Source organism: Heterocephalus glaber, unplaced genomic scaffold (genome assembly GCF_053883595.1).
Source record: "Heterocephalus glaber isolate CG9 unplaced genomic scaffold, H.glaber_assembly_v1.0 deba00001608, whole genome shotgun sequence".
Lineage (NCBI taxonomy): Eukaryota > Metazoa > Chordata > Mammalia > Rodentia > Bathyergidae > Heterocephalus > Heterocephalus glaber.
The window spans coordinates 37,880,520-37,900,074 of record NW_028258379.1 but is presented as its reverse complement, the minus strand read 5'-3'; the positions used below and the strand labels follow the sequence as shown (position 1 = coordinate 37,900,074).

Genomic DNA, 19,555 nt, shown 5'->3' with positions numbered 1-19,555 from the left:
TCAAAACTTATCAAATTACGCACTATAAACATTAGTGGTTTATTGTGAGTCAGTTATGCCTCAATAAAGCTGTAAAAAACATACACACAGAACAAAAAGAGTCCCTTTTAACAACTTCTTCCAAATAATTGACCATAACTCAATCACCTAGAGAAGCTTGCTAGGCTCCTGGGCCTACCATATCCCATAGCACCTGGTGTGTCCCCAAGTCTGCACTGCCCCCAGGAAACACCCTATCCTGACCCCTTCTGCTCGGGACCCCTCCGCACCTCTCATCCCTGGTCCTGTTTTCAGACACAGACACAGGAGGCCACTGGTGGTGGGGAAAGAGCCAGGATGAGTGGCAGACAGGCAACTCCAATTCCTACCCTGGAGCATGTTCACCTCTACATTGGGGCTGAGTCCCAGGGCTGCTGGGTCAGCCAGCAGGGCTCCAGGTGGATGGAACCCAGGGCCTCTGGGCAAGTGCTTTCCTGCTGAGCTACATTCTGGTCGTTTTATCTTTCTTTTTTTTGTTGTTGTTTTCCCTTGGAGACAGAGGCTAAGTTGCCTGGGTTGGGCTCAAACTTGCAACCCTCCTGCCTCAGCCTCCCAAGTAGCTGGGGTCAGAGGCACGCTCCACCACACCTGGCACCGACCCCTGTTTGGGGGATTTTTTAATACCGAGCCCTGTTTTTGATGTGTGGAGCTCAGAGTGAATCCACAGCCCTGGTTTGGAGGGGTGACAGTGCAGAGCCCAGAGCCAGAGCAGCGAGGGGAGGCAGAACTGTCTACCCCACAGGCTCAGGAGGACGTTGGTGGACCAGCACTTGGTCCACAGCCTAGGCTGGGACTTCTCCTCCCACCCCTCAGTCCTGGAGCTGAGTGTCCCTGCCACCAGCATGACTCTGAGGCTGGCTGCAGCCGCCGTTCTGTGAGCTGGCCAGCTAGATCTCTCGCAGGCACGAGGACTGGCGGGAACATTGAGAGATCGGTAGAAATAATTTTCCTGCCCAGTGGAGTGAGGAAAATTGGTGGCTGCCTCTGCTGCCCAGCTATCAACAAGGGCAGTTGATTACATTCCAGCGGCTGCCCCCTGTGCTGCCCCACTGGCAGGAGCTCTGTCCCCAGCACCAGGGGTGCACCCAGCATCGGGGGCTCCCCGCTGTCAACCCCGGTCCTGAGACTGCACACTGTCTTGCTCACACCCAGTCCCAGCAGACGTTTCCTGGACAGTCCTGTGGCCAGGTAAGCGTGTTTCCCTCCACAGGAGGACACGAGGAGGACACTGTCCTACCCAGGTGCCCCTTGCCAGAGCAGAGCTGAGGTCTCTTGTGTGCAGGCGGGGCTGGCCAGTGGCCACAGGGACATCTGGGGCACTGGACCGCTCTCCCATGCCTTCACTGCTGTCCCGGGAGGGGGACATGGGGGACACCCACAGGGCCACTGTATGGTGAGGACAAGGGCTCTGCAGCCAGGAGAAGGTGGCACGGTAAAATCAGGCGTCTCCTCAGGCCAGGATATGGGGCCTGGGCAGAGGTGAGGTCACGCAGACCCAGCCCAGCCACCACACCAGACGCCCAGGGGCACATGGGCTTCCTTTTACCCAACTGTTACCCCTTGTTTCAAGCAAGAATGAGTTGTGCTCAACTACAGGAGGACAGGGGCCAAAGGGCCACTCTGGAAGGGCGTGAGGGGCAGAAGAGCCTCAGGATCTGCCAGGAGCATCCCACCAGAGACTCCAACAAGCCCATGGAAAGCTTCAAGTCCTGAGTGGGAGGCAATGGGCAGTAGGGAGCCACTGCAGGTTCTTGAGCTGGAGATATATAGGGTGAGAAAGGTACCCAGATGCTGCCCAGTAACAGACATGAGGCAGATTTCAGAGATGGGGCAGGGAGGACGCTGGGGCAGGGGGCTCCCTGGATAGAAGAAGTTTCTGGGCTGAGGGTGGTGGGTGTGAGGCCCAGTGAGCTCCATGCACCCTCAGCTTCTGCTTTGGCCCAGCACCTCCATCACCCCTGGCCACTCAAGGCAGTGCCAGGAGGGCATGGGAAGCCTCTTGCCAAGTTCCCCATGCCCAGACCTCTCAGGGGCCTAGGCTCCGACTCCCTGCCCCATGCCCAGGTCCCACAGCATACTCATCTGTGACCAACTTGGCATGGCTCCCTGGGCCTGGAGCCCTGCTCAGAAACAAAGAATGGCCCCAGTCCCAAGCACAGAGCCCAAGCACAGGTGGCCTCCACCCATGCTACCCACCCAGCCCCTCGGCACACAGGGGCCCAGGCCTCTGGCCTGCCTCGGTCACCGACTGTTCACGCCTGCCCTCCAAACATCCCAGCACTGCGGGTCTGGGGGAGGCTGCACCTGGAGCCCCACATGGAGCAGAGAAGGCAAGCCCTTCCGGTGACACCCTTCTCCTTCTCCGCCTGGGGCTGGGCCCTGCAGGAGATGAGACTCAGGGTGACCGTTCACCATCCTGACCCTTACCTGCTCAGTGGTCTTGCGGAAGGGACTGTGCCCCTCTGAGCCTCAGTTTCCCCATCTGCAAAAGAGGGCCGGCACCACAAAACTCACGCCAGGAGCTGAACTCTCCCCTCCTTCCTTCTCATCAGGGGCAGGCTGGAGCTTGGCGGAGGGCTGGTGCCGGGGTCTCCCAGGACCCTCTAAGCAGGCCCAGAAGCATGCAGGCTGCTGAGCTGAGGCAGAGCTGTCCCCACCCCTGCCCCTCCCCCACCTCCCCAGCCATCTGTGCGTTGGCAGCGCCAGGGTGGCAGGAACACACGGCACCGTCTGAGCAGGACCAGTCTCTGGGGAGGGCTCCAGCCCCGAGGAAGGCCTGTGGGCAGGGGCCCCACCTAGACATGCTGTGCAGCCTCCACCATCCCTGTCTGTCCTTCGGGAGGGCAGGGACACTGGGGCTGCAGGCTGGGCACCCACTGCCCCTGCTAGGCCTGTGTGCCACCTCTGCAGGCTCTGAACAGGATCAGGACCCGAGGCCAGGGGTGTGGGCACAGAGCCTGGCCTGGCTCATGGAGAAAGCAAGACCCCAGAGCAGACACCAGGTTGAGGGCGCGGGGGACTGGGCCTGGTCACCCCCACCCTGAGAGGCACTGGGAGCCCTGCCTCAGACTCAGTGCCCTCCCAGCCCCAGGCGAAGCAAGTTCCCTGCAGCTCCCTCCTCTTCCTGCTGCCCAGTGTCACCCTCAGGCCTGCCGCGTGTGAGGAGAGAGGGGAGAGGGCTGCCTGGCACTAAATGGCTCCAGTTGGCTGCTGGCTCCTTTTCCTGTCTCCTTTATTGCTTCTCTCTCCTCCCTTGCTATCAGTGCCTTTTCCCAGCGCTGTCACTGTGCCTGGGTGCTGCAGCCTACTCCCCTAATTAAGCCAGAGAGTGGAAGCTGCAAGACACTCAACACAAAACAGGAGAGGGACGGTGGGATGTGAATGTGCTCCGTGCCTCCGAACTGTACACTTAACCATGGTTACAATGGTTCGGTGTTGTGTTATGCATATTTTACCACATTAAACATGTAAGATGTCCATCGGCAGCATCTTCTAATCTGCCACACACTCGGCAAGGTGCAAACACGCATGAGCCACGAGCCCCAGGCCCTGAGGAAGGACAGGAGCTAAGAGTACATGCTGTGACCTCTCCTCAGACCCAGGAACCTTTCTGGCTCCGTGTGCATTTCCCTGGGTCCATGGCCAGCTGCTACTGGGCTAGTCACGGTAGAAGACCTTGTCCGGCTGCTCCAGGGGATTCTGATGCCCTCAGGACCCACACTTGCCATCAGAACCGCGCCGCCCCTAGGCCTTCAGGGGGAAAGAGTAGGGCTCACACTCACTGCACCCTTATCCAGGGTGTCGCCTGGCCAGCTATGGGCTCTGCTGGGGACAGAAGGGGTGCAGCTGCCCACCCTCAGCACCAGGGACCCTCCTGAGGTTGCCCACCCTCTCTGAGCCTGGATGGCGGCTCCTCCCCATCAGGTGGCTCCCTTGCCCCAGGGGTCAGGAGGAAGGTCAGGCAGGAAGGAACAGGGGCCAGATGACCAGAGGGTCAGAGAGAGCCGCCCACTGAGGGTGGGGGCAAAGGAGGGGTATGGGAGGGGCAGCTGGGTGGTCACACTCTTGGGAGCCACAGCTTCTTTGCCTATAAAACCTGAGCTCCCTGAGGGCAGGATCCGGGTGCGTCCTGCGCGGTGTTCCCAACACGCAGAGCAGGGGAGGCTGGCATACAGTAGGTGCTCAATAAATGTCGAGGGGCTGACTGAACGGCTGGAGGAGTGGGTCCGCTGGGTCAGCACGGGGGGGGGGGCTTCCCGGCTTTGGGGACGCGTCCACTCTGCCGCCGGGTCCCCTTCCCGCGTGCTGCATCCCCCGCGCACACGCCCCACATCCCTTCATCCGTGCCCTCCGCATTCACGCGCGCGGGCCTCATTCACTCCTCGCACCGCCATTCCGTCCCCGCTCCGCGCCGCCGACTCCGGGGCCCGGTCCGCCCCGCGCCCACCACGTGCGCCCGCCGGCCGCTGCCTGCGCCGGGCCCCGCCGGAGCAGCCGCGGCTGCGCGGGCCGGGCTGGCGGGGAGCCGGGCCGGGGGCGGGGGGCGGGCGCTCCCTGCGGGAAGCCGGGCGGGTGGGAGCCCTGGCCCTGCCGCCTCCGGGCGCTCGGAGGGGAGGGGAGGGGAGGGGGCGGCGAGCCCGGGCGCAGCGGCTGCGACGAGGAGCGCGGCTGCCCCGGGGCCATGTGGACCGGAGGCCGCCGGCCGGGCCGGCTCCGCCGGGCGGTGAGTACTGCGGGGCGGGGCGGGACGGGTGCTCCACGCCGGGGCGTCCCCACGCGCGCGCCCCCGTCCCCTGGCCTTCCCGGAGCCCGAGGGCCAGGCCGGCGCCACCGGGGACCTGGCCCTCCTGGGCGGGGCGGGGATACGCGGCCTCCTCCGCTCCCCGCCCTCGGCGCGCCAGCCGGGGCGCCCGCGTCCCCTGAGGGGTCCCCGTCCCCAGCGCGCGCGTCCCTGCGGCGGGAGGAGGGGTGGCGCGGGGACGCGGCGAGGCCTGCGGCCGGCGAGCCGCTGTGCGCTGTCCAGCGGGTGCTGGGGTGCGGGCTGGCCCCCTCTCCGGCCCCGCGTCAGCCTCCGGAGGCCGGGCGGGAGGCGCCAGGCCTGGGAGCCGGAAGGAGGCTGGCCCGGGGCCGGTTCCGAGAGCGTTCGCGGCGCGTGGACGCGCACAACCCGGAACCTTGCTTCTCCTCCAGCGCCTGCAAGGCCGATACTGTGGTTCTCGCTGCTTACAGGCGAGGAAACTGAGGCCAGGGAGGCGAGAGTCTCGCCTAGGGCCACTCAGCTGGTGATGTCCCCTCCCCAGCATGTAGGCTGGGAATTTCTGCCCCAGCATTTCCGCTTCCTGTCTGGTTTAGAGGTGTTTCCTTGCTGGTGCGTGTCCCACCTCATTCGCACTAAGGTTCCTTACGGGCAGGAGTCCCATGGGCAACATCCCGCAGTCCCCCCAGAGTATCCCGGTGGTGCAAAGCAGGAGCCTGGCTGGGGAGCCCGCAGGAGGGGAGCCCTGGCAGCCAGGCCAGCCCACCTGTGCTGCCGAAGGTCAGGCTTGGGGCACACATGTCAGGCAGGTCTCCATGGCCTAGCACTTCCCAGGGCCCCACACCCTGGGTCTCTGAGGGCCATGAGAAGCCCCCTGGTCCTCTCTGGGCCCCAGTTTCCCAGAGACCCCCAGGCTGGACTCCGAGAAGGACTTGTGACCGAGCTCCTTGTCCCTGTGGTGTGCCAGCCACCAGGCCAAGCATGGCCCTGCTGGCTGGGGCAGTGGCCGCTGAGGGCAGCAGTGCCTGGCATCTGTGACACGCAGGACTGGAAGACGACAGCAAGGGCTCTGGCAGCCTCCTGCAAACCCATTTTCCCAACCCTCACTATAATCAGGGTGATGCAGAAAAGCAGGCTCAGCGGCAGATGCAGCGGCCAGCGCCAGGTGTGGGGTGGGGCTACACCAGGGGCAGCTGAACCGCCTCAGAGGGCCCTCCCAAGCTAGTGTCTCCTGTTTATAGATTGCTGTGGCATCAAAACCTGGAGATGTGGGCACCTGGGACACTGCATGGGGAGGCTGGGCACCCAGAGGCCCAGCTCCTGCCCCAGCCTGGAAGGAACTTTGTGTGGGCCTGGGCCCAGTCTGGAGCACTGTCCTGGCCCTAGAGTGGACGCGAGTCCCAGGCTGCCTGGAGGGTGACCTTCCAGTCCTCTCAGAGACATTGTGCCTAAGGTTTGGTCCACCTTGGGTGGCCTTATGGAACACCTACTATGTGCTGGGCAGTGTCCTCATGCACCAACTCCATGGCAACACTGAGGCAGCATCCCTACCCCTGCAGCCACCTGAGCAAGTCGAACGGGGAATGGGCGAATGAGTGAGTGAACGGGAGTGACAGCAGTCCATGAGTCCACGGCTTGCTGGAGATGGTCCGCAGATAATTCCCCAGATCCCAGGAGGTGAAGCCGGTGGGGTGGAGGAGTCAAGCAGGCAGAGATAGGACAGATCGCAGCCGAGGTCTGAGTGGGTCCTGTGACCAAAGAGGCTCCCTCTTGCTGGAGTATGAAGGTCAGGCCGTGGCCGTGGGGGCACTAATTTACAAGGCCCTGAGCTCTCCAGGGCTTGTCAGGGTCAGGGGAATGGCCGAAAGGCCCCAGAGTGTGGCTTATGTTGGGGGATCTGGCCAGAGGTGTTTCTCTTGGTGCCATCGTTACAGGAATGAAGGAATGAGTGAGCGAATGTGTGACTACATGGATGGAGTCTACATTCACCTAGCGGGTTCTCCTGGCTCTCTGTGCTGCCCCTTGGGGTCACTCAGTGGAATCTGACACAGAGACCATGGTCTGATGGGAGACGTGGACCCTGCCTGGGGTGGTAGCTGGGAGATGCAGAAGTGGCCCAGCACTGGAGGCCATGAGCCTGGAGGACAGCACCTAGGCCTCTGGGTTAGCCAGTGCCCAGCGCTGAGCAAGGGCCAGGTTCTGCAGTTGTTTGTTCAGTCACTTGGGGATACAGACAGATCAGACCTGGCCCTACCTGGGGAGGACAGACTCGGTAGTCTCCAGTCCTGCTGCTGCCAGTGCCTGCTGGCTTGGGAAGAATGCAGTGGCAAAGCAATGTGGGGTGTGTGGAAGGGTGGGTGATGGGTGGGTGGGTGACAGGTCAGTGGATGGATACATAGAGACATGGACAGGTGGGAGGTGAGTGTGATGTATTTAAGTGGCAAAATAGAGATGAATGGGTGGATGGACGGAAGAGTTGGGGTAGATGCAGGACTATGTGGATAGAAGGAAACATCTGTGGTAGATGCATGGGGGACAGAGGGTGTGTTTCTGATGCATATGGCAAGATGGGAAGATGAATGGGTGGGAGAAGCTAAGAATGGGTGGATGGATGTGTAGGTGCCCATACACGGATGGAGGAAGGGCTGGGCAAGTATAGGGTGGGAAAAGGAATGGACGAGTATATGGAAGCTGTCAAGGAATGGGTGCTGGAGTGGGCAGATGGGTTCCTGAATCATGTCAATGAGAGGATGGGTGTGGGACCGGAAGGAGGAGAGCTGCTACAGGAAGAATGGATGGATGGATGGTGAGCGTGCCTCAGTAGATGCATGGACACAGCCGTGTGGTGATGCATGCACAGGTGACATGTGCCAACGGATGCTTGCCTGGGTACAAGACATGAGTGGCAGGAAGGGCACGTGGGTGAGCAGGTGGTTGGCTGGGTGTAAGAACAAGAGCAGCAGCTTGATGGATGAGTGCAGGCCAGCAGATGGCAGGTGCAGCCATGGAAGGTGCCCCGGCTTGCTCGGGAGTAAATGGAAGGGTGGCTAAGGGACACCGGGTGGCAGGAGGGTTGGTTGGTGGTGGTGGAGCTCCAGGCCCAGCATCCCTGGATTGCCCAGGTGCCAGCATCTTGTTCACATGTCCCGAAGCCCCTAGAGAGGCTGCAGGACTGGGAAGGGAACCAGCCTTGCTGACTCAGACTCAGACACAAAATCCTACCTGGAAGGTGTGGGAGAGGAAAACCAGCCCAAACCGGTGGCCATTGGGCCCCTCCGGTTCTGTTCCACTTGGTGACCTGTGCCTAGGGACCACTGGGCAGTGACAGGGCGCTCCACAGACCCATGGCCAACCAGGAGGTCTCCTGGGCTTCCTTGCAGGAGCCCAGGCAGTTCTGGTTCCTCCTGGACCCAGCAGAGGGGCCAGGCTGCAGGGGTCCTGGAGAGTGACCTTTGCCTGCCCACCCTAGGCCTATGGCACAGCCACTGACAAGTCACTGCATCTCTCGGGGATACTGCTCTTTCTAGCCCTAACCTGAGTCTGCAGCTGGCCCTGAGGTGGCACCCAGGAGGGCTCAGGAAGTGGGGCTGAGCAGATACACAGGGGCACCAGCTGCCATGGTAGGGGCTGGAAGCCTTTTAGGAAGAGGAAACCCAGGCTGCCAGCCCAAGATGGAGCATCCTCCAGGGCCTTCGGCCCCGGTGGTGGCCAGCCAGCAAGTTGCTATGACAATGCAAACTTGTCAGGTACCACCCAAAACTCTGGGAGAGGCTCAGAGGACCAGCTGGCCAGCACCCCCCCAGCACCCCTACAATCACAGAGTTGTGGGGTCAACACGTCAGAGCCCCGTGGCAATGGGCTCTGAGGTCCTGGTAGGGTCCAGGCTCAGGCCAAACACAAACTGCCACTGGCAGCAGATGAGGGGGCACCTGGCTTGCCTCATCCTGTTGGAGAGTTGGAGAGGGGAGCTGAACGTGGATCTGCTGCCTCGTAGTCCAGTGGCTGGATGGGGCTGGTGTTGGGGAGGAGGCCTCGGTGCCTAGGGGTGGCTATCAAGGGACTGCAGCAGGAAGAGGCCACCATGGCCTCCCAGGAGCCTGTGGTCCCTCCCTGTGTCCTCACTCAGGGTCCGGTCCAAGTAGCCCCCACTGAGCTGGGCACGCTTGGGAACTGACAGGGGACCCATGTGCCATTCGTTTCACCATCCATCCATCCATTCAGCTGCTGCTTGTTGGCACCGCACTGCACTGGCTCTCTGAGGAGAGCTGGGATACAATGGAGCTTACCTGACAGTACACAGCCACTGGGGGCCGTGTTATAAAACAGGCAAGGGTCATGTTGCAGGAGTGCTTGGTCTAACCTTGGGGACAGAAAGTGAGAGGATGTTAAACTAGCCCTAAGGGTTGGGTGGAAGTTAGGTGATGAGGGGAAGGGAGAGAACAGCAAGTGCAAAGGCCCTGAGGCCATATAGAGCTCAGCAGTTCAGGAAATGAATAGCAGTTCGTTTGGGGTAAGAGGAGCAGGGAGTGGTGTATAGCAGAGGGAGGACCCTGGCCCTCAGCAGGCCCCACAGGCTGTGACAGTGTGCTGTCGTCTAGTCATCTGGTCTATGATTTTCAAAGATTGTGCTGGCCACGGCTGTGATGGGCCAGCCTGATACTGCAGAGTAAGGGAGCCCTGCGTGGGTGATGACAGGTGTCCCAGTGGCATGGTGGCATCTGTGCCTAGCAAGGGGACTCTGGAGATGCGGGTGGAGACAGGCTGAGTCACCAGGGCCTCAGGATCGCCAGTGGGCCAGGAGGAAGGAGGGAGGGCTCTGGAGCCAGTGCTGGCGTGGCCCAGGGGGTTCTGCGCGCCCGTGTCAGGGGTACTCTGAGCCTAGGCACGTGTCAGGAGGTGTGTGGGCAGGGCTCTAGGCACGGGCAGTGCAGAGGAGGCCCAAGCCACACCCCAAGCCGCACCAGGGCCGGGGCCGGGTACTGATTGGTGGCCACCAGCTGGCCACGGGCCTGGGGCTGCCACCCCCCAGCAAACAACCTCCGCCTGCAGCCCCTACTTCCTGGGGTACTCTGGGGGCGGGCACGTCCTCCATCACCTGGCTCTGGCTCTCCTCACTCGCTCCCCCTCTAACTGCACCCTGGGTCCCCATGTGCCCAGGGCTCTGGCTTCATAGTGTGAGCAGCTGCTCTTCCTCACCATTTCCCTTGTGTGCCATTGAACACGTAGCTGCTAGCAGCAGAGACTGGAAGCAACTACGGCTTAAACAACATGGGCCATTTCTGCCTCAGTTAGAGAAGTACCACAGGCAGGAGGTGCAGGGCTCGTGTGGTGGCTGAATGGTCACGAAGGACCCCGTTTCCCCTTTGTCTTCCTGCTCCTCCGGCTGTCATAAATGGCTTCTGCCACAAGTTTGCTGCCTGGCACAATATGGCTACCACAGCTCCAAACCCACATTCATGTTTCAGAGAGGCAAGAGGATGAGGAATGGGAGCAAAAAGACACAGGCAAAGGGTCAGATCCCTTTGTTCATCAGTACTTGTTTTCGATGCATAAGGATTACATCCCCTGTGGGGAGTTGTGCGACACATCTTCCTCCCCAGCAGGAACACCAGCAACTTTTTTCCATCCCCTTGACCACCTCCTGGCCGCAAAGGTGCCTGGGAAATGCAGTCTTAGGGGTGGATATCGTGTACCTCAGATCAAAGGGAGAGTTCTTTAGAAGGGAGGATGGGTGGGACGCTGGACAGCCTCCCATTGCCTGCTCTCCCTCCTTCAGTCCTGGCTCATCAAGCTGTCTGTCCACCCTCAGCCTCTCCGTGCCCCTGTGCTCAGCCCCGTCCATGGCAAAGGAGACAGAACAGGTGCACGGGAGGCCCAGCCTCCTAGGCAGCGCCCAGGACATGACCTCTTCTGCCCTAGCCCTTTCTGAGCCCCGAAGCTCTGCTCCCATTTAGTGAGAATTGATTTGGGGCGGGAGGTGCCGGGACCTCCCCCACACTACGGATCGATGGGTGGGCAGGCATTCAGCTGGCTGTCCTGGCCAGGGAGGGACAGGCAGCCTACCCCCCGAGCACGACCTTGGGCCAGCTGAATGGGATGCTGGCAAGGGGCCCGCTCCCGGGCACAGGGTCCTGACACCCCCAGCCCCCCGCGGGAGCCTAGGCCGGCAGCACCCATCAAGAAGGCGCCTTACAAGGATCTGTGGAGCCACCAGCTGCCCAGCCCCAGCCCAGGGCTGAATCCCAGCCAGGGGACAGCACGAGTGTCACTGCCAGCCACTCTGGAGCCACCAAACACAGGCAGTAGGGCTGCCGCGGGTCCCTTCACATGCCTGGGCCGCAGGCAGGAGGCCAGGCTGCCCTTCTCCAGGTTTCTGGACGAGGTCACCGTTCGAGTGCTGGACTCTGGGACCCTGGAGGCCTTCAGGGGGCCCAGAGCCCGCAGCCCAGGTCTGTCTCTGGAGGAGCAGGGTCCAGGCCAGGCTATAGAGCCCCTGGTGGGCACTGCATCCCCCACGAAGAAGGCCCCAGCCCGGAGCCCCCAGCTCTTCCCAGCGCTGGCAGCAGGGGCTGCAGACACCGGGGGTCAGGGCCAGGCGGACACTGAGGGCCCCGACAGGGGCAGCGGGCAGCACAGAGGCCGAGCTGCCACCCCCTGGAGCTCCCCAGGCCAGGTGAGTCTGCCCCAGCCTGTCCCTCCGAGAGGCCCCGACCCCATCCCTCCTCACACTCCTCTGTAGGGTGTGCGGCCGGGGTGCTAAGGGGACGTTCCTGGCTTTGGGGAGGCTGACTCCAGGCCACCCCCACCCTGTGTGCCCTCTCCTTGGGGTTTGCCATGGGCTTTTGGGGGGCTCCCCCTTCCTTTTTGAGCCTCAGACGGCTCTGCGTGGGAAAGAATGCCACCCAGTCCTGGCAGGCAGGACGGTGGCCAGTCGCCTGGTGACAGAGTGGGGAACAAGTTCTGGGGGGCTGCTGCTTGCCGGGGGCAGGGGGCACAGGAGCCAGGCATGGGCTGTGAGTCTCTGTCCTCTGCACCCCTGCACCCCCAACCTCAGGCAGGCAGGCAGGCAGGCAGGTGAGCGAGTTGGGTGCCAGTGACAGAGCTCCGTAGGGCAGGGTGCGCCCAGGGTGCTGTGGCAGCTGCATCCCCCAGCAGCTGAGGTCATTGCCCTGGGGACAGGGGCTGGGGGGCCACGGCTGAGGCTGTGGCCATCACTGATGGCACCCTCAGGTGGCACCCCATGGGAGCAGTGCCATCACCGTGCCCCCGAGTGCAGAGGAGCCCAGCCTGGACCTCGCCCCTGCCCCAGCCACCTCGTGGCCCCTGCCTCCTATGTCCTGCCCTCCCCAGGGACAGTCGGTCCCATGGAGTTCTGGTTCTTTGTGGCCCCACAGCCCATCCCTGGGTCTGCTGTGGCCCCAGAGAGATCCTCAGCTCCTGCCAGGTGACCACATAGGCACCCTCCACTCCCTGGTGGGCCTCAGTTTCCCCAGCTGGTGACAGGCAGCAGTGACCATGCACTGTTGTGTCCCCAGGCCCCTCCCCAGTGGACTGGTGACCCGGGACCCCGCCTGTGTGTGTGGTGGGTTCTGGTTACCATGCACATCTCTCTCAGGGACCAGCAGGTCCTCAAGAAGACTGGGGATGCCTAGGCCCAGGGAGGCTTCCGTCCTTGGGGACGACCTGCCGGGCCTTGTGAGCGCTGGGTAGGGCTCCATCCAGCACCTGGCTGAGGGGCTGGCCTTGGTCTAGGCAGCGGGGCTGGCCTTGGGTGTCCCAGGCTCTAATCCTCACCACGTCGCACCCCACCCCCAGGAGCACCCGCTCCGAGGCCCCAAAAGGCCCCCCATCTGAGGCTCTGAGAGCTGCATGTGCAGGGCCCTGGCTGGGACCCTCAGGGGGCGGGCAGGAGCATGACAAAGGAGCTCAGCCACCAGGGCGGCCCAGTGGTGGGGTTGACAGTGCCCATGATGGCTCGTACTCTGACATGAGCAGCACTGCCTGTGTGCTCTGCCCCACCCAGGTGTGTCCCAGGCCACTCCCCGGGCAGAGTCGGAGCCGCCAGGACACACGGCAGACCCCTGGCTCTGGGACCCACCTGCTGCAACCCTTGCAAGGAGCCAAGGCCTAGGATCCCAGCCAGCACTGACTGGCCACTTCCAGGAGGCCACGGCGGGGGTGCCTGGGTTCCAGTCCTGCCTGTTGTGCCTGGCTGAGCAGCCATGGTTGGATCTCTTCCATCCAGTGCACAAGAGATCCCTGAGCAGTCACTACGTGCCAGGCCTGGGGGTCCCTGGAGGCAGGGCGAGCTTGGGCATTAGGGTGTGGCTGCTGAATGGGGACCCCGGATCCCTCGGGAAGCGCCGCCGCTCCCTGCTCCCCATCTCTCGCCACGGGGGAGTGTGGGACAGTGTTGCCACATCTTCCACAATTTTCAGTAGAAGCCAAAAATATGGATTTTAAAATGTAAATTCTCCCAATTTTTAAATGTTGGCTCAAATGTTTAAAAAGAAAAAAATAAAAAGAAAGAAAGAAAGAAAGAAACCTCAAGCGGGCCAAATACAACACGCCGGCAGCCAGATTTAGCCCCGGGAGGCCAATTTGCAGTCGCTGCCTGGCCTGTGCACCACGTGCAGCGGGCAGAGGGAGGTCCCTGTGGGGTCCCCAGGGCCCAGCCCGGTCCCCTTCTGCAGCCTGGTCCCCTGGGGTCCCCAAAGAGGCCATGCAAGGCCCTTCTGGGGACAGCCCCAAGCCAGAGCCTGGACCCTGGTCCTCAGCTGGCTGGGGGACCTCGGGCAGATGCTGTCCCCTCCCCGTGGGAATACAGGAGGGGCCCAGTGGAACACCCGGGGCAATGGAGGCCCCCAGCTTTTCTGGGTCTGACACCTGCGATCCCTCAGCCCCCCCATGCCCAGGCTCCTCCCCCACACCGGCTCCTCCATCCCCTTCCCTCTCCCTGAACCCCTGAACCCCACCCCGCCCCTTTCCACCCCTCATGGCTGGATCTGACCCCTCCCAGAGTCACATCTCCCCCCAACACTGCTCTGAAATCCGGACCCTCACCCCAGTTCCCCATCCCCTCCCAGCCTCCCTCCTGACGCTTGGGCCCAGCGAGCTTTCTCCCATACCGCTTCCCGACCCCCATCTCCATTGGCTGGGCCTGCACGCTGCCCTCAGGACGCCCGCCCACAGCACCCAGAGGTGCTTCTCCACCCAGCCCTCCAGGGTAGATGCCAAAGTCCCATTGAAGGCCCGCAGGTGGCACTGGGCCTGGGCATCTCTCCCAGCTCTGCCCACGCTCCATCCCGAGCCCCACCCCCACCCCTCTCCTTCCCGGGAGACTCCCAGGAAACCCTCGGGATGGGAGAAGCAGTTTAGATGCCTCTGGCACCCTCTGTCTCCCTGCAAGAGGGCACCTCAGCCTGGTGAGGATGGAGGATCCATGGAGTCACCAAGCAGGCCCCTCCCAGATGTGGCTGCTTCCTTCTGGTTAGGGAAGGCGGGGTGGGGGATGGGTGACAGGCCAGATGGGCCCCCAGGATTTGCAGGCTAACCCACATCAGCAGGGGGCACGGTGACCAGACAGCCCTGAAGAGGCTGTGCTGGGTCCCTGGGGGCTTGAGGCAGGGCCCCGAGAAGAGGGGAAGGGCCAGGGCAGGAGAGCAGGACAATACAGAGCCACTTGGGAGCAACTGAGCTGCTCGTGCACAGGGTCCCCGCCTGCCACGCCCCAGCACGCCCAGGCACAGCTGCCTCGCTGTCTGTCTGCGTGTCTTGGTTACTTTCCTCTCATTGCTCAGACAAAATACCCAACACCCAAAGTTAAAGGAGAGGTTTGTGTAGCCCACAGTGTGTGGAGGTCTCAGCTCATGGCTGGCTGGCTCCAAAGCAGAGAGTGGCACATGGCAGAAGACAGCAAAAGCAACAGGGACCTTAACAGCGTCTTTCCACCCCTGTCATCTCACCCAGGCTGCTTAGGGCGGGAGCACTCTCACCTTAGTCCTAGTGCCCTTGAGCCTAGCATTGCACCACGGATCAGTTCCAGGCTCACACACTCTCCATCCAGCCACCTCTGAAAAAGCCCCACCTCTGACCACATGAGGCTTTGGGGGACGTCTAGACACATCCGTGACACACGGTGTCCCTGTGTTCAGAGGAGGAAGCTAGAGCTCTGCAAGGCTCCAGGGCATAGTCCAGAGGGAAGGCAGATATGCAAAGGCCGCGGGGCAGGAAGGAGCTGGGTGACTATGGGGCCAGCAGGGTGGCCTGGGCGGGCAGCTGGCATGTGCTGAGCTGTGTGGCAGAGTGGGATCTGAGTTAGGCGGGGCCAGGTCACTAAGGCTGGGCTGGCAGCACGGAGTCCCTCCTCTGTCGCCCGGTGGGCACCTACTGTGGGCAAGTCTGAGTGCCCAGGTGCCCCAGAGAGGATGGTGGCTGTGGGACACAGGCAAGAGCTCCTGCCCCAAACCTCCTGCTCTTGTGTGTGGGCTGCCAGGCTTTCCCCTCTGGGGCCTCTGTCTTTGCATCTGCGAAAAGGGTTATTAGAAGACCCACCTCCTCCAGAAGTGTGCAGAGAATGAGGAAAGGTAGCAGGGGCTGAGAGGCCGAGCGGCTTGGCCCAGCTTGACTGACAGGCAGGATCTCCCGTGAAGAGGTTGGGAAATGAAGGTGGCTGCAGGGCTGGGTCACCGTCACCCAGAAGGGACCAGCGAGAGTGGGGGTTGGAGCAGTGAGGACATCAGAAGGGTGTTGCTGGTGAAGGCAGTGGCCAGGGGCTGTGGCTTGGGCTGCAGGGACGGTGCCCAGATGTAGGGCTGGATGAGATTTCACCTGTCCCCCCTGTGTGCCCACATTCATCCCTTGCCTGCGGGGAGGTTGTGCCCCATCATCAGGGTCCCCTCCCCTCCCCTTCCCGAGGCCTGGAATTCCCAGCAGCCCAGCAAGCAGCCTCAGGGACCCTCAGAGTCCTGGGGACAGGCAGCCATGCTTTGCTCCAGCATTAAAGGGACATCCCCAAATCCTACAAGGGGATGGCAGAGCCAGGACCCTGGCAGCAATGCCAACACCTTTCTGAGAGCCCTGTCCTTCCCAGTCCCTGGAGAGCCTCCAGCACAACCCTTCCTCCCCACGGGTCCTTGGGCCTCCAGACCCCAGGCTGGGAAAGTGGTTGGCCTGTCTCATGGGGTGGGGCTCAGCCGAGACCGCTGAGCCCATGATGGGGTGGGGGAGCAGCCCTGGAGGGTGGGCCGCTACAGCCTGGGCTCTAGAAGAATTCAGGAACCAGCATAGGAAGCAAGGGAGGTCTGGGTCTGTCTCCTACCCCACCCGGCCCCCACCCGTGCCTCCCCCAAGTCCCTTCTTGAGGGTTGGGGGATCCCAGACAGGCCTTCCAGAAGAGCTGAAACATCCCATGTAAATAATTAATGCCAAATTTTTAAAAATTAAATTTTAATACGTTTTTATTAATTTTAGACAAACTTCCGGCAGGTCGTTGGCGCAGAGTGATTGGGGCCACCAGAGTGATGAGAGGGGAGTTCCCCTCTCCCCCATGGAAAAGGCCTCTGGATGGGGCCCAGGCCCAGCGGTCCTGCAGCTGCGTGGCCTGCAGCAGGTCCCTGTGCCCTAAGCCGAGCTCTCCCCGTCCTTGCGGGGTGGGGGTGCTGCTGCCTCCTTGCCTTTCGCTGGGGTGGACTCCCTGGTTGGGGGAGGGTTCTCCGCCCTTCGCCCCGGGAGAGCAGGGCTCCCCCATCCCTCCGCCACTCGTCCTCCTGGAGCCGCGGGCTGGGTGGGAGGCATGGTGCTTGGTTGAGCGCGCGGACGTGGGCTTTGGTTGATCCTGGGCCAGGTCTGACCCTCCAGCGTCCGGCTCCTCCCACCCTGCGCTGGCTGGTGGGGGCCAATCCTGCTGGGTGCTGGGGTGTCCAGCTGAGAGCGCGGGGCTCCTACCCAGGAACTGGAGACCGCGAGCGGGGAAGGCTGGAGGAGCCCGGCTGGCGGGCCGTGGATCCAGGCATGCACTGCCCGTGTTTATTGAGCGCCTGCTGTATGCTGGGACCTGGTGTGACGCGCGCTGCGATGGGAACCCGGAGAGGTGGGCTTGGAGAGGAAGGGCGCGGGGGTTGCTGGCTGGCTGCAAACTCCGCCCGGCGAACTCTTTATTCCTGGAGGGGGAAGATTTATAGGAGGGGTCTGGGCTCGTGGTCTTGCACAACTTTTAGAGCATCGGCGGCAGCGAGAACCCGAGAGCCGCCACCCTAGCACCTCGGGAGCCTTTCTCGCTCCGAAATTCCTGCCCCGCCCCAGCCCCTCCGCAGCCCGCGGTGCTGCAGGGCGGCCGAGCTCGGTCCGGCTTCCTCCCGCCTCCCCTGCCCCCAGCTTTCAGGTGAGGAAACAGGCCGGGGAGGCCTGCTCGAGTGGAAGGGAAGTAGGTGGCCGGGCCTGGCCGAGTCCCCGGGCCGGGCTGCGCCCTCGCCCGGCGGGGTGGTGGGGGAGGCTGCGTGGGGCCCGGACCGAGCGGAGCGCGCTCCCGGCGGACGCGGCGGCGGCGCCCGGCGCGAGGGGCCGGGATGGGCAGTCATCTGTCTTCCCAGGTCTGTCGCCGCTTCCCCGGGCCGAGACCCCGTCCCCCGGCCACCTAGAGATGGGGGAGCGCCCGGGAGCGGCCTCCCCCGGGGGCTGGAGAGCCCGCTCCGCGAAGGAAGTGCGATCCCGCGCGGGCCGCGCGCCGTCCCGGTGCTCGCCGGCGCCCGCGGGGTTAACGGCGCGGGTGGGTCCCCGCTCGGGCGGTGCGGGCCGGGCTGGGGGGGGGTCTCCAGCCGCGCGCGGGCGGGTCTGCGCAAGCCCGGCAGGGCGCCTCGCCGGCGAGCAGGGCGCGCAAGGGTTAATCCCTGGGGCCCGGGAGGGGCGCGCAGGCCCGAAAACCCCAATCCGAGGGCAGCGGGGTCCTGATTGCGGAGTGGAGCACTCCAGCTGCAGCACCTCGGGCTGTGCGAGCGTCCGCTTCTGCAATTCCGCACAGCCCTAGGTCCCCGATTCCAACATTCTCGGACTCGGAAAGCCTGAGATGCCCGGCTCGGCTTCCTCCAGGAGGGAGTGCGAGGCCGCGAGGGTTAACGGGCAGGACGGTGGGGGGCGGCGGGGCCCCAGACACCCGGAGTTCAGGGGACCGGCGGCCCCCTCCCCCGGACGCGGCAGGGAGCGCCCCATCCCGAGTGCCCTGGCCAGCCCCCTCCTCGTCCCGGGGGGCGTAACTCGGGGCCCCGGAACGCAGCGGCCCGGCGGGCTCACCTGTTACTCGGCCGCGGCCGGGCGCACCCACTGAGGCAGGGGAGCCGCGGCGGGCGCAGCTGGGGTTGCGCGGCCGGCTGCCCACGGGCCGAGCCTCGCGGGGGAGTCCGGCGGTGCCTTCTGCTCTGACCGTCTCCTTTGGTTTCTCGCAGGCCTCTGCCGCAGACATGGAGAAACTCAGGTGAGTGGAGCGACCGCCGCCCCTCGGCTCTTAGGGCCAGGGTCCGAGGAGGGCGCTGGGGCGGGCGTGGGGGCTCCCCCGGGCGCAGCCAGGGCCCCGGCCGCCTCGGCGGACCGTATGCTTGGCTTGGTGCGTGTGTGCGCGCCGCGAGACGAGGGGGGGGCCGGCGCTGCGCTGCGGTGGGGTGGGGTGGGGTGGGGTGCGCCACTGAGCGCCACCGCCCCCCCTCGCCGCGGTCCCCTGCCCCCGCCGGACTCCGGCTGGCGTGTCCCGGGGGACCCCGCCGCGTTGCGCACCCGTCCCCCACCCCCCTGCGCACAGTTCCTGCTTCTGAGCTTCCAAGTTTCCGCAAGGTGGGGCGGGGGGGGGGAACGGCATCCTCTCGCCCCCCCCCAGGCGGTGGCCTTTTGGAGCCATTTTGGGGGAATCCCGCGGCCACGCCTGGGGAGCGCACCCCGAGGCCTCCCGCGGGCGCTAAACTTTCAGCCTCGGTGAATCCGCCGGGCTCCCTCCGCGGCATGCCGGGGATCGCAGATCGCAGCACTGGCGACTTCCACCGCGACTTCCCCGGCCGTGGACCCCCACTTTGGGAGCCCCTCCGCGTTTTCCTTCCGGAGCCCGGGCTGAGGGCTCTGTGGGCAGCGGGCTTGCCCGACCCGCTGGGCCTCAGCACCATCCCCCCCGCCCCACCCGAGGGTCCCCGGGCCCCCACTCTCTCGCGCCGCCGGGATCGCATCCCTAGCGAGGCTGTGGACGGCAGATGACCCTTGCCCCGCGGAAGCCCAGGCTGTGCTCAGGGTTGGTCCTGGGCGGGGCCTTCGCCGCGGATCTAGAGCCCTGGGGGAGTGGCTTGGAAATGCCCGTGTGGGAACTCACAGAAGCCCTAGGAACCTGGTCTCCTGCGTCCCTGAGCCCGAGGTCCTAAGGCTCAGGGACTACCGTATGTCCAGGGCTGGGAGCAAGGATCCATCCTCGTAGGTAACAGGACCTCAGCCCCCAGCCTGGTGGTAGTTGGCCAGGCCCACCCTGTCATAACCAAGGTCGGGGGTTGGGGGAGGCCGGAGCCTCAGGCCGGCTATGTCAGACTTGGGGGCTCAGGGCGGGGCCCTCAGGACCCCACGTGGGTGGGGTTGAGCAAAATGGTGGCATCCATTTTGCAGAGCCATGGAGAGCCATCCCTCAGCCCTTCTTCTTTCCTTCTTCCTAATGCCCACAGAGGTCCCGTCTGCCAGGCTCTGGGCACAGAGACCTGACCCAGTGTGGCTGGGGATACAGGTGGCAGGTGGGCAAGT

At 63.7% G+C, this 19,555-nt stretch overlaps 1 protein-coding gene across 6 annotated transcripts in view; it reads left to right on the top strand.

Moving 5' to 3' along the window:
- The first annotated feature begins 4,611 nt into the window (after positions 1-4,611).
- Positions 4,612-19,555, top strand: part of Begain (brain enriched guanylate kinase associated) — a 37,998-nt gene continuing 23,054 nt past the window's right edge. Inside the window, exons 1-2 of one of the 6 annotated variants that reach the window (XM_004836956.4) lie at positions 4,612-4,762; positions 18,235-18,263. In XM_004836956.4, coding sequence (XP_004837013.3) covers positions 4,721-4,762; positions 18,235-18,263 — 71 coding nt within the window. In that variant the 5' untranslated portion in view covers positions 4,612-4,720. Of the gene's footprint in view, positions 4,763-16,272; positions 17,178-17,800; positions 17,820-18,113; positions 18,264-19,555 lie in introns of those variants that run through there. The other 5 variants (XM_087195588.1, XM_021244317.2, XM_004836955.4 and 2 more) reach the window with 5 other exon arrangements.